General features: G+C 44.6%; 1 protein-coding gene across 16 annotated transcripts in view; it reads left to right on the top strand.

Annotated features, from left to right (window-relative positions):
- The window catches only part of EYA4 (EYA transcriptional coactivator and phosphatase 4), a 197,665-nt gene that overhangs the window by 148,800 nt on the left and 35,744 nt on the right, over positions 1–13,121 (top strand). For all 16 annotated transcript variants that reach the window (XM_077352425.1, XM_077352495.1, XM_077352515.1 and 13 more), the window contains 2 exons: positions 6,158–6,294; positions 12,008–12,091. In XM_077352425.1, the coding sequence (XP_077208540.1) occupies positions 6,158–6,294; positions 12,008–12,091 (221 nt within the window). The remainder of the gene's footprint in view (positions 1–6,157; positions 6,295–12,007; positions 12,092–13,121) is intronic.

Below are 13,121 nucleotides of genomic sequence, written 5' to 3'. Positions count from 1 at the left end.
TCTGAGTGAGTCCTTACCCCCCACATGTGTCAAAAAATCAGGGTGGAAAAGGACCATCCTAGTCCTGGCTGAGACGGTATGAGCTGCTTTATAAACCTTGTACTTCTCACCTCTCTCTCCTCTGGAGCCCATATTGAGGCTACATTTTCCTCCATCTTCCATGGGCTGAGCAAGTTCAGCAGGAACAAACTTGCCATTCCCTTACCCAGCAAGACACAAAAAAGGCAACAAAAAGCCCCATAATGGTAGTACTTGCAGCCTTCATAGATTTACATATACAAATAGCTATCTCAGAGTCAAACAGCTCTCTGAAACTAGACTTACTCTTCTTCCTCATCCACAGAACAGGCCTCCCTGTTCCCTTTAACACAGGGAGATCCTTTAGTGTCTGATTTTTCAAGTGAAGATGCACATTCTAACTGTTTATCCAGGATCAAGAGAAAGAAACAGAGGACCAGATCCAGCCTCTGGGATCAGTTAGGGCCTTTCCTCACATGGGTTCTTCATGGTATTCAACAAGATAATCAAGACAGAGTGCGAAATACCAGCAAGTCTTTAGACCAGAAATCACTTCTCATTTCTATTCAGTGCTTCCAGAAGAGGCTGATTGCTTCAAGCTTCCAACAGTAGATATCCCCAGTGGTGGAGCTGAACTCTAACACAGTAATCCTAGCTGAAAGATTGCCTCCACACGTGTCCTGTATTCCTCAAGCTGGGCCAGTTATGTCTCCTCAAATGGTAGTACTTCCAGACTTAGATGGCGAGTAGGAGCTAGAAAAGTGGCACAAGCTTGTGCCTAGCAGAACAGTTGATCTAGCAAGCTTCCTATCTTGGCCAAAGACTTAAAGAGGCTAAGAGATCAGCAACTCTGCATGTTCTGGAAGCAGCATCTAGGACTCATCTATATATCTTTAACTTTTTGTTACTTTTTTGTTTATTTTGCAGGAAGGTGGGATTGTGTGGGATTTCAGCAAAACACACCCCGCTGCTGTCCTCCTATACAACAGAATCTTCCTGCCACCACTGTGTTTCCCGGGGGAACACATTTCAGTGGATACCAGGTGTCCCATGGGGACTTTAACACCAGGTGTCCCACTGGAATGTGTCCCCCATAGGGACACAGTATGCTGCAGAGCATGTAGCACCACAGCAATGCCCCATTGGCAGCCCAGAGTGGTGCCATTGGTGTGGAATTGACCTGAGAGACAAAGTCTGTCTAGAATCAGGGCCACAATTCAGAATCAGGGCCATAATACAGGAGATTTGACAAAAGCTTCAAGAAGACATTCTGATATTGGCAAGTCTCCTAGGAATTCAGGTATCATGCCAGGCTGTCATTCCTTGGGTTCTGTGGAAACCCCTATAACGTGTACTTCTTCCTCATCAGCGTTAAATAGCCAGCTGTCAGCAAGGAAACATTCCCCTCCACAGTCACCTCCTATGGGATCTCTGATGGTGACTGGCCAAAGACAAGCTGTAGATGGGCTCTCCCTGAGGAAACCACTGAGGAGACTGGTTACAGTAGATGACAATACCCTAGAATGGGGAGTATGCTTCCAGGGAAAGATGGCACAGGAATTCTGGTCTCAGCTAGAATCCATTTAGGGTAAAGTGAGAATACACTCTGAGTACAGAACTTAATGATAGCGAAGAGTGGTGGCTTTAGGGACACAACATAGGAATTGGTCTCCAAAAAGGATATAATTTATACATATTGGTTGGAGCCATAATTCACAGATCCCACTCAACCATTCTGCTACACATTATAAAAAGGTAAAGGTATCCCCTGTGCAAGCACCGGGTCATGTCTGACCCTTGGGGTGACGCCCTCTAGCGTTTTCATGGCAGACTCAATACGGGGTGGTTTGCCAGTGCCTTCCCCAGTCATTACCGTTTACCCCCCAGCAAGCTGGGTACTCATTTTACTGACCTCAGAAGGATGGAAGGCTGAGTCAACCTTGAGCCGGCTGCTGGGATCGAACTCTCAGCCTCATGGGCAGACAGCTTCAGACAGCATTTCTGCTGCCTTACCACTCTGAGAGTGCTATATAGTGTATTATTATAATTTTGACCACTGAGTAAGACCTGGAAGGGTCGAAACGCATTTGGTCCTATGTGTTGTTAGTTCGGTATAGTTTTTAAGAAGTTTTTATTCGGTTTTTAACTGTGCACTGTGCACTATAATAAATAATTAATAAGTTTTACATTATTTTTATTGTTCAGCTCAACTTTTGAGTTCCTACAAATGCACACTCTGCCATGGAAATTCAGTTGAGTGACTTCGGGTCAGTCACTCTCTCTCTCAGCCTAACTTACATCACTGCACTGAAGGAGAGGAGGGGAAATGTTGTAACCTTCTTTGGGTTCTTATTGGGGAGAAAAGTAGATATAAGTGTCTAAATAAATAAAGTGCAAATTCAAGCAAGACAACAAGCTAATGGTAAATCCTCAGCACTGACAAAATGGTGAAAGGCTGAATGTGTGCACCAAATGTACGAGCAACCAATAGAGAGACATATATATTGCAATATGAAATGAACACTTCTGCCAGCCTTTTCTGGTACACGGAGAAAACAAGCTTTCAAGCTATACGCACTCCCCCATCAAGCGAAATGACAAGATTTCTAACATGTCATTATAAATAGAACAGGGTTTTGTTACGAACAAATGTCTTAAACTCTTCAGATAGTTAGTGCTTTGCAATATGCAACACATTGAGTGGTCATAAGCATTAGCACCTCCTCTCCAGCTTTTTGATACGTACATGTATGATACTTCCATTTCTTCTGTCAGGAATTTGAAAATATATTCATGCACAAGTCATTATTTAAGACTGGATGAAGGATTTAAAATCAATTTAAGGCTTAGAAAATATCATGATGAGGCATTGTGACTTGTAAAAAGCAAATCAAGCCATTAAACTTACAGTTATCTAAAGAGCCATGCACTAGTTAGTGGCTTCTGCCATCTGAAAATAGAATCATACCTTGCATTCAAGTAGGAGACAGCTGGCCATTCTGATTTAGAGATTATCTTAATGAAATAAACTTGGCTCTAAATATCCAGAATATACAAGATACAGTGATTACTTACAGTACTGAGTAATAGGGAATTATACGTTTGTGTACAAACTTGATCCAAAATTGAAGCCTGGAGCAAATGGCAATGAGGAATGTAAAATGCAAACTGGAAATAGCTTTTATGGATTTACTTTGTGAGGCAAAGATAGAGGGAGAAAAATTGAGATAAGCTGGATACAAGCATTAATTAATGGTGCAGAGCTATATAAAACATTATGGGCCAAGCCATTGCATTCAGGAATACAATAAGTGCTATATTGGGGTGGGGTAGAAGAACTCTGCGGATGGCTTCCCCCTCCCCCCAGGACCTGGAAAGGTTGCAGGCTGGAGGCCCCCAGGTAGAGAACTCACCAACAGGGGCAGCTCTCAGGAAGCAGGGATCTGCAGCCTCTGAGCCTTGGAGGGAAGTGGAAGGAGAAGGGGGTGGTCAGGAGTGGGGGGATGAAAGGTGATTGGCTGGCTGCTGGACAGACAGGCAAGCCAGTTGGAGGCGGCCCTCAGGTGGGACAGCCGCCCTGAGTGGGTGTTAAGCACTGAGTGGCACTTAAGCCATGAGACCAGCTCCTCCTCCAAGGCCTTACCAGAAATATATCATGTGGAACAGATTTTTCATTAAAGATTTAAAAAAATTATATTTACAAAGTTACACTTTTTAAATATGTTCAAAATTCTGTAAAGGACAGAACATTTTAGTTCTTTTGTTAGATTTGAATTGTAAGTACATATGCCTCTGCCTACTCAATTGAATTGAAGCTAGCAGGGGAAACCTAAGTACACATCAATGCTTTTAGAACTTTTGACCTGTCAGAAACCACATCCACAAATCAACTATCAGAAGGCTTTTGATAATTTGATGGTGCTCTGTGCATTCTGTTGCCTCTAGTAGAGCTTTTGCCAATGGAATAGTATTTATTTCTTGGTGTACAAAGTGGAGAAGAACTCCTCTAGTAGCATCTACTGCAAAAGTATTAGAATTTCTGCAGTTTCATCTTCAGAAGAGACTTGGCATGAGTAACACAAGGTATAAGGTATCTGTCAGATATCTACTTCAACTTCCATTCAAAAGTTGTATATTAAAGGGTCAATCTTGGATCTATACAATAGGCAGCATCTGAAACATTAGTATTACTAAGCTTCCCACAGTACACAGGTTTCCCAAATAGATAATTGCATGTCTCTCAGTCCTCATAGAGGCTCCATATGAACTTAAGAGTTTGCTGTGAAAATAGTTTTATTCATGGCTGTGGAAAAATATGCTCTATCCTGAAGCTCGCCCAAATATTTCAACTAGTGGGGCAGTACTTTGTAAGTTGGAAACCACCTGCATAAAGAAAGAAGTAATCTGTAACCGCTCAGATTTGGTTAAGGGCCTGGGGGTGGAGAGTGGGCGGGGCCGGTCCAGGTGAGGGCCCAATCGGAAGGTGCGAAACACCTTCCGATTGGGCCCTCACCAGGACAGGCCAGAGTTCTAGCCAGTCCAGCTCCGCCCCCCTCCACATGGAGCGCAGGCCCTTCCTCACTGGCACCACAACGACAGGACCTCTGGTGAGTAGGAGAGGGCACCAGCCATGTCTTCCCCGCAGCGTGCCAAGCATACCTGCCACCTGAAAATCCAAGCTTCCCTGCGGACTCACTGGGGGGATATGGGGACGGGGATAGCTTCCCCATGGCCCGCCAAGCTTCTGGGCCCAATGGGAAGGCCGCACCATGGACTGGAGGAAGGGGGGAGGAGGCCTTCCCCCCCGGGCTCAAAAGCATGCCCGTGACCTCGACGAAGCCCCAGGTGTGCTTCTGGGGCCAGGGGGAAGGCCGCGCTGCGGACGGGGGAGAGGGGGGGAGGAGGCCTTCCCCCCCACACCCAAAAGCACACCTGCGGCCTCGACGAGACCCAGGGTGTGCTTCTGGCCTCCCATCCACACTTTCTAGCACTTGTATTTACAAGTACAAGCGGCTTTAAATCTAGTCAAAACATAAACCACATTAGTATTTACATTAGTACTTACATTTGCTAATTCCCCAGGCCAACATAAGGCAATGTTTTACCACCTCACATCTTTCTAGAATGAGGACAGAAAGGGAAACAGACAAATGGCTAAAATGTATTATCTTCCTCTGTGTAGGAGGAAGATATGAACAGCTCAAGATGAGGAAAGTGAGGAAATGGGCAGCAGTACCAAGCAGAGAGTTGGGATAGCTGTAGAGTTTTCTAGCCCCTCAGGGACTTTAAGGAATAGAGACTTGCAAGTCTGTCACTTCACACTGTTCATAATATCAGCTTATAGTCAGCTCAGAATAGTGCACGAAATGAGAACTTGTTCATCTTCCATTGGACAAGGTAATGCTAACTTCTGACCCTGCTTGAGGTCTTAAAGTGTTTACAATTGTTAAATACTCATATTAGGCCCTTGTTTCTGATTCATTTACTCTCATGGGAGAAATTCAAGAGCCTATCCAGAAACCAGTGTTTCATGCTAGGAGAACACTTGTTATCTTTAATGAAGCTTCTAAAAAATTTCTGAGAAACATATGTCTAAGGAAAGTTTTAGCAGCCTTGGTCATCCATGCATAAGTTCACATTGCAAGCTTTTCTTCTAAAGAGAAGATCTTGTACCTTCATGAGGCAAGTACTGCAGTTGTTTCAGGAAACTGAATTTTAAAGGATATAGGGGGTCCTTTTCAGCCTTTATGGAGCTGCTCTTGTTGTCCCAGTGGCCAGATAACTCAGTTGTCAGTAGAAATGGGATTTCCCTACATTGTCCCCTTTGAAGGAGACAATACATTTACCCCAGTTACTATGTTTACCCAGGTACTTCACCAGAGGTTCTACATTGTTCTTGGTATGGGTACATTGTTCTTTCTCCCAGATGACAATACAATTAGAGGAGGCTAGGAAGACTGGAAGTTTAATAAGCAGACTGTACAACTTCCAATAGGACATTTACAGACAAGTAAAAGTTCTTGTTCCCGAACCTTTTGGAGAGAATCTTATCTGAACAATGACACATAAAATTGTTTCTATTCTTTTCTATTAAGTTAAAAATACATAATTACATTTTAATGAACTGTTTTGTTTACAGGAGAGTTTGACACTGTGCAGAGCCCCTCAACACCAATCAAAGATCTTGATGAAAGAACATGTAGAAGTTCTGGGTCAAAATCAAGGGGCAGAGGGCGGAAAAATAATCCTTCACCTCCTCCTGATAGTGACTTGGAGGTATGGTCCTTTAAAAACTAATGAATAGTTGGCTTCAGTTACAGCTCTAATGCTAAAATTATATATTGCTTTTAGATATAAATGAAGAAGTAAACAATGATACCCAATATTGTTGTTTGATTTATTTTTGCCAGGAGTATGTAATGTGTATGGAATAAGGGATGTCTTGCATTACAATCCTATGCATGTTTACTAGTAAGCATTGGGGACCCAGGAAATGGCAGGGCAAACTGCCCTGTCACATACCCAGTGGAAGCCTGGTGCGGTGCTGCCAGTACAGGAAAGTATAGGCCAGCTGCTTGCTACTCTTCAGTTCAGTGTTGATGGAGACCCAGGTTTGGATCTGTCTTGTTGTAGAAGCTCACTGGGTTATTTTGGACCACCTACATACTTTCAACAACTCACAGGGTTGCTGTATGGATATAAAGGAGGAGATAATAGAGTAAGCTGCTTTGATCCCCATTGTGGAATGAGGTGGGATATAAGTGAAGTGAATAAATAATAAATATAGCTGAACATGGGAAGTAGATAAAAATAGGTTGGTTATTGGCTGATGAGAGAATGAAGTGGGTGTGGGGGTTGTCAGAGGGAAGAAAAGAGAAAATAATGTGGGGAGTAGAATACAGGGGGACAGGTGGTCCCCTTAGGGCTGATCCTGCGTAGAGCAGGGGGTTGGACTAGATGGCCTGTATGGCCCCTTCCAACTCTATGATTCTATGATATCCCCTCCAAATCCCAAACTGGGCAACAGTATTTCTAAGCAGAGGCTGCTAGACAGGGGAAGTAAAGCTAGGTTGGTAGTGAGCAATGCATGCTTAAGTAAAGCTGAGATAGCGTTGCCAACTCCAAATTAGGAAATTTGGTAAGTAGAGTTTGGTGGAGTTAAGATTTGAGAGAGAAGTGACTTTAGAAGGATATAATGTGATAGATTCCATCCTCCAAAGATGACATTCCCCCGAGGAAATTTAGAGTTGCAAACCTTCAGGTGAGGGCTGGCGATCTCCCAGAATTACAGCTCTGATGACAGAGATCAGTCCCTCTAGAAAAAATAGTTCCTTTGGAGGATGAAATCTGTGGCAGCTTGGGGTAGTGATTAAGAGCAGTGGCTTCTAAACCAGATTTGATTCTCTGCTCCTCCACATGCAGTGAGCTGGGTGATCTTGGGCTAGTCACAGTGTTGATAGAGTTGTTCTCACAGAGCAGTCCTGTCAGAGCTCTCTGAGCCCCACCTTCTCACAGTGTGTTGTGGGGTGAGGAAACGAAGGCGGTTGTAAGCTTCTTTGAGACTCCAGGGTAGGAGAAGGGGGGTATAAACCAACTCTTCTTCTTCATTATACCCTGATGGGGTGATTTCTCTTCCCAAGCCTCACTCTCCTAAGTCCACTTGCAAATCTTCTAGAATTTCCCAATTTGGAGCTGGCAACGCTAACAGGACACTGCTGTCTGTGTTTGGGAGGTCCACTGTGATTCTGGGATATCTTGTGGCCCCACCAGGAAGCTGGTAACACTAGAAAGACAGAAGGAAGCAGGAAAAGGCTAGAGGGAATGAGATACCTCCCTCAAGTCCTTGTTGGATCCCACTTGTGTAACCTGATAATTTAGATGTGGTCATGGATCCATAAAACCACAGAGGAACAGGAATTAACAGAAGAGAATGTTAGCATGCACACCCTTTTCAACTAAATAGGCCCATCAGTAATCCATACCTGAGGATTACAGAATTTATGGAAATGAAGTGGGATATGGCCTCTTGTGGCGCAGAGTGATAAGGCAGCCGTCTGAAAGCTTTGCCCATGAGGCTGGGAGTTCAATCCCAGCAGCCGGCTCAAGGTCGACTCAGCCTTCCATCCTTCCGAGGTCGGTAAAATGAGTACCCAGCTTGCTGGGGGGTAAAATGGTAATGACTGGGGAAGGCACTGGCAAACCACCCCGTATTGAGTCTGCCATGAAAACGCTGGAGGGCGTCACCCCAAGGGTCAGACATGACTAGGTGCTTGCACAGGGGATACCTTTACCTTTTTATGGCACAGGAGCTATATTTGCAACAGAAAATTGCTAGTGCTCCTCTCACCACTCTGTTTTTGCCCAAGGACATTTTTCAATGCAAGAGTTCATGTAGGAAACAATTTCTGATTCTAGATCTTCAGCCTTTCAAACAGAAGAAATGGTTCTTGATTTAGTACTATGTTTTATTTGAATACTAGAGACAAAGCCCATTGCATTCAGGAATACAACGGATGCTAGATTGGGGGTGGGGTGGAAGAACTCTGCAGATGGCCTCTCCCTCCCGCAAGGACCTGGAAAGGCTGCAGGCCCATGGGCAGGGAACTCACCGGCAGGGGCAGCTGTCACACAGCAGGGATCTGCTGCCTTGGAGCCTCAGAGGGAAGTTGAAGAAGAAGGGGGTGGTCAGGGGTGGGGGACGGAAGGAGGTTAGCTGGCTGCTGGACAGACAGGCAAGCCAGTTGGAGGAGGAGGAGGAGGCACTCAGGGGCCAGACAGCTGCCTTGAGTGGGTGTTAAGCACCGAGTGGCACAAGCCATGAGACCAGCTCCTCCTCCTAGAAATATTAAGTGGAACAGATTCCATTAACTATCTTTGTTATGTTTCTCCAGTACTTGCACCTCAAAGTATCCATCAGAACATAGTTCATCTTTTAATATCTAACATCTCCAAAATTTAATCTTTAACACTATCTCACTCCCTTATATTTGGAAAACAGCCTCCTGGGAGGAGACTGTCTAGGGCCATCCAGGTCCACCTTGATTGGCTCTCCCCCTCCAGCTCCCTCCCTCCCTTCTTGCCTGCTAGAAGCCTTGTGGCTGCAGCCTCCATTGTCACCCATGAGGAGAGAACCAGCGACAGGGCTTTCTAGCCCGCAGGTATGTTCCTGCTGGGAGGGAGCCAGGGGGAGGGGAGTTTGGAGCCTCCCTGCAGGCTGCAAAGCCCTGTCGCAGCTGGCGGGGGGGGGGGGAGCTTCCCATTCCATTTAGCCCGGAAAGCACTCAGGGAGCCTCCTGCAGCAGCGCTGCCAGCAGTGGGGGCTGTCCACTCTTTAGCCCGCTTTGTGGGCCAAAGGGAGCTGCATCCACCCTCTCATGCCCTCCGACCTTCCGCCCCTTTCAAAGCCCATTTTTAAAATTTTTAAAATGGGCTTTGATACTAGTATAACCATATATTTCAAATTTTTATATGGGGTAAAAAACTATTTCCCACATTTTAACTGTTCTGTACAGAGTTACCATTTTAAGCATGCATTGCTCATACATTCTGTGTACTTGTCCCTACATACTGCTTACAAAGTGTTTTAATATTGGGGGAGAGGTTCAGCCACTTGTGCATATTTAACTATATTCAGCTATTCTATCAGTGTTTACTTCTCATTTTTCCTCACCCATATGAAGTGTAATTTAAGATGGTACTGAGAGCAGCTTTTAGCACTTATTCTATATTGCAAGGAAGAATATGATCAAAACCTTGTCTAATTAGTACAAATTTAGAGTCCAGCAGTAGCTTTGAGACCAACAAAGTTTTATTCAAGGTATGAGCTTTCGTGTGCATGCTTGCGAGCCGGGTTTGATTCTGCGTCCCCCGACATGCAACCAGCTGGGTGACCTTGGGCTTGCCACAGCACTGATAAAGCTGTTCTGACCGAGTAGTGATATCAGGGCTCTCTCAGCCTCACCCACCTCACAGGGTGTCTGTTGTGAGGAGAGGAAAGGGAAGGCAGTTGTAAGCCCCTTTGAGACTCCTTCTGGTAGAGAAAAGCAGCATATACGAACCAACTCTTCTTCTATCTGAGGATGTGTGCATGCATATGAAAGCTCATACCTTGAATAAAACTTTGTTGTGGTCTTAAAGGTGCTACTGGACTGAACATTTGTTCTGCTGCTTCAGACCAACACTACCCGCTTGAACTTGTCTAATTAATTTCAGTGATTTTTTTTCTCCCTGCCCACCTTTGATTTCTGAAATCCATCAGCTCTGCTTGGATCAAACTGGCATAAATGAGCTTCCATTTGTTCTATTTGGGGCGCATCGAACTGTCACCCTAGCCATCCCAGTCTGCAAGCAAACCATTAGGCCAGTGTGGGCAGGGAGTTCCTTACACTGCATCTGTAACCCTAAAATGTTGCTCTTTAGAATGACTAAAAAGAAACAAAAAGTGTCTGAGCCACTAGGAATGCCAGCCTCCAGTGATCAGAATGCTTTGGAGGGTGGACTCTGTGAGGTCCCTGTCCTCCCCAGCCCCTGTCCTCAAATCCCTAGGAGTTTCCCAACTTGGATCTGGCAACCCTACTCCCCATGCCCCACTGGTGGCTATGGGGACATGGCAACACTAGTCTGCACTTTCAATCCTCATGCACACAGGCTCCCTCCTGTGTTAATTCTGCATTACATTGGTATGGAAAAATATGGGATACACACATCAAAGTATACTTGCCAATTGGAATTGAAACTTATGACCAAGTTGGCTTCTTTATGAGCAAAACTATTAGTCCACATGCAGAAGCCAGCTAGTTTTGCTTAGAAAGGGGAAAGATGGAATGTACAGTTGGAAAAGGCTGGGAAGTGAGAATCCACAGATTAGGAAATTCTGATGACCCAACCTTCGAAATGGACCAGCTTGGTTTGTGCCAGTCTGTTACACTTCTTCACGCTTAAAAGGAAAGCAAAATGGCAAACTAAAATGGCTTCCCACCAAGCAGCTGATCAATCAGAGTGTGCAATCCCAATAGAAGCAGCTTGTGGTTTGCTGGGCTGCATGGGGTGGGTCCAACAGCCCAGCACACCCTGGCAAATAGAGAGTGAGCTCATTGCACAGGTGGGTTGGGGTCTGTTGGACTGCACTGTGGCAGTCCACTGTGGCCATTTCAGGACACCAGTACTCTTCCATCCCCTTGAAAACAAGGGAAATAAACTGGCCCACTGAAATGGCTTGCAGTAATTTTAGGCTGACAACAAGGCATTTGTGTGCATCTGTCAGCCTAAAGTGGCTGCCAGCCCAACTCCAAATGGAATTGGACAAAAGTCCATGAAAGGCCCAGAGGTGGCACCTCCAAAAGACCTCAGTTCAGGGAGCTCGGCCAAGGATAAATTTGAGGCCTTTTACGGGTTTGTTTCCCAGTTCGTGCCCATCCCTAATTAGGAATGCTACATCTTGAATGTAATCCCTTATGTAATAACTCAACACATGTAGTAACTAATTTTTAAAAGACAGCTTCATATTTACTGTACATGTTCATATTTGACTGACAAGAGGTGCAGACACCCTTCATGGTTATATTACACATTTAGTGCCCAAGATAAATGATGACCATCTTTATCCAGTTCTTTGTTTTAAGCCCAGGTTTCCGAACACTTCCTTTCTAGACTAATAATGTTACATTCATCCGTTCTCTAAATTTCTGCTGCTGAACTATTTTTTCTGTATAACTTAGAATTCCTACAGTCATTGTTCTATCCAGTCTACATTTTAGCACAACACTGTGAGATCTTTAAAATGTGCCTCTTTCTTTCCCTTAGAGATGAATGCCTTTCCCATAACAAACAGTTCAAAGGGGGATTTTCTTAGATAAGATGAATTCTGCCCCTAGGGGCTCAGTGATTTCTTGCTATCAGTACATCATATTTCCCTAGCAAATACAATTTTGCCAATAATTTACTTTCTGTTTTTATATCTACTGATTTTTATCAATACTTCCATTTTCAGCGTGTATTCGTTTGGGATTTGGATGAAACAATCATTGTTTTCCATTCACTTCTTACAGGATCTTATGCTCAAAAATATGGGAAGGTAGGTAGCATATTTGTCTAAACACTAATGTTTCAAAGTTGTTATAATGTAATTTTAATTGTGGTTTATTCTTTATGCTATGAAAAAGCTAATATACTCATAAAGCATGGCATCCATAACTATCACATTACAACAACCCTACAGAAATGAGTGATGTTGCTCATATAAATTAATACTTTGAAATCATTCTCTTTTGCAGGTGTTTTGCATACTTTCTTAAGGCATTTCTTCTCTATGCTTTTCATGTACATTTTACCTGAGTTCCTTCAGGAGTTGGTATTCCAGTCTTCTCAGTTTTCTCACAAAAACTAAATGTATTAATGTTTTATGTATTCACGACCTTCTGGCCCTTGATCTGATAGAAAGGCAGCATACATATTCATTATATATTTCTCCATTTCTACAAATTAATCACAGTTTCCAGTATCCCCACATTCAAAAGAAAGTCTATTATATATCTCACAATAAAAATAAAAGATATCTTTCTCAAAATCCACTTCCTTATACTTTTATATTCAAAACTTTTTATCATGCTTCTGCATTGTAATGGTTATATGAATTGCAGTACATCCTTATCCAATGGTCCGCTGGCCTTTGGGTGGAGCTGTCTGGGATGTCCAATACAGGCCAATGAGGGCACCCTTATTAGGCTGGCCCTCAGACCTCCCGCCCCCTGACCACACAGATGTGCCTGGCTGCCCCAGCAGTGCAGTACTGCACTGCCAGACAGCTCAGTGCACCCATGAGCAGCCGCCTCTGCACCTGTTCCGGCCTGCCACCCTCACCCCGCAGGGCTCGCAGAGAACACAATGAGGTGCCAGCTGCTGCGGTGCCAGCAGCCCAGCCACCCGGCACGGCCACTTGCATGTGCCACTGCCCTCCGGAGACCCACTGCCACCATGGGATGCCCTCTGCCCCTGGCGCCTGCAGAGGGCCCTCAGGGGGCCAGCTTGTGCAATGGCAGCAGCAACCAACACTCCCACTGCTCCCACAAGGTGGTGGCACCACCTGCCAAGGGCTGCCACTGCCA

The sequence above is a fragment of the Paroedura picta genome, chromosome 1, assembly GCF_049243985.1.
Source record: "Paroedura picta isolate Pp20150507F chromosome 1, Ppicta_v3.0, whole genome shotgun sequence".
Lineage (NCBI taxonomy): Eukaryota > Metazoa > Chordata > Lepidosauria > Squamata > Gekkonidae > Paroedura > Paroedura picta.
Note: the sequence above shows the minus strand (reverse complement) of the source record. Positions and strands in the feature narration are given on the sequence as shown.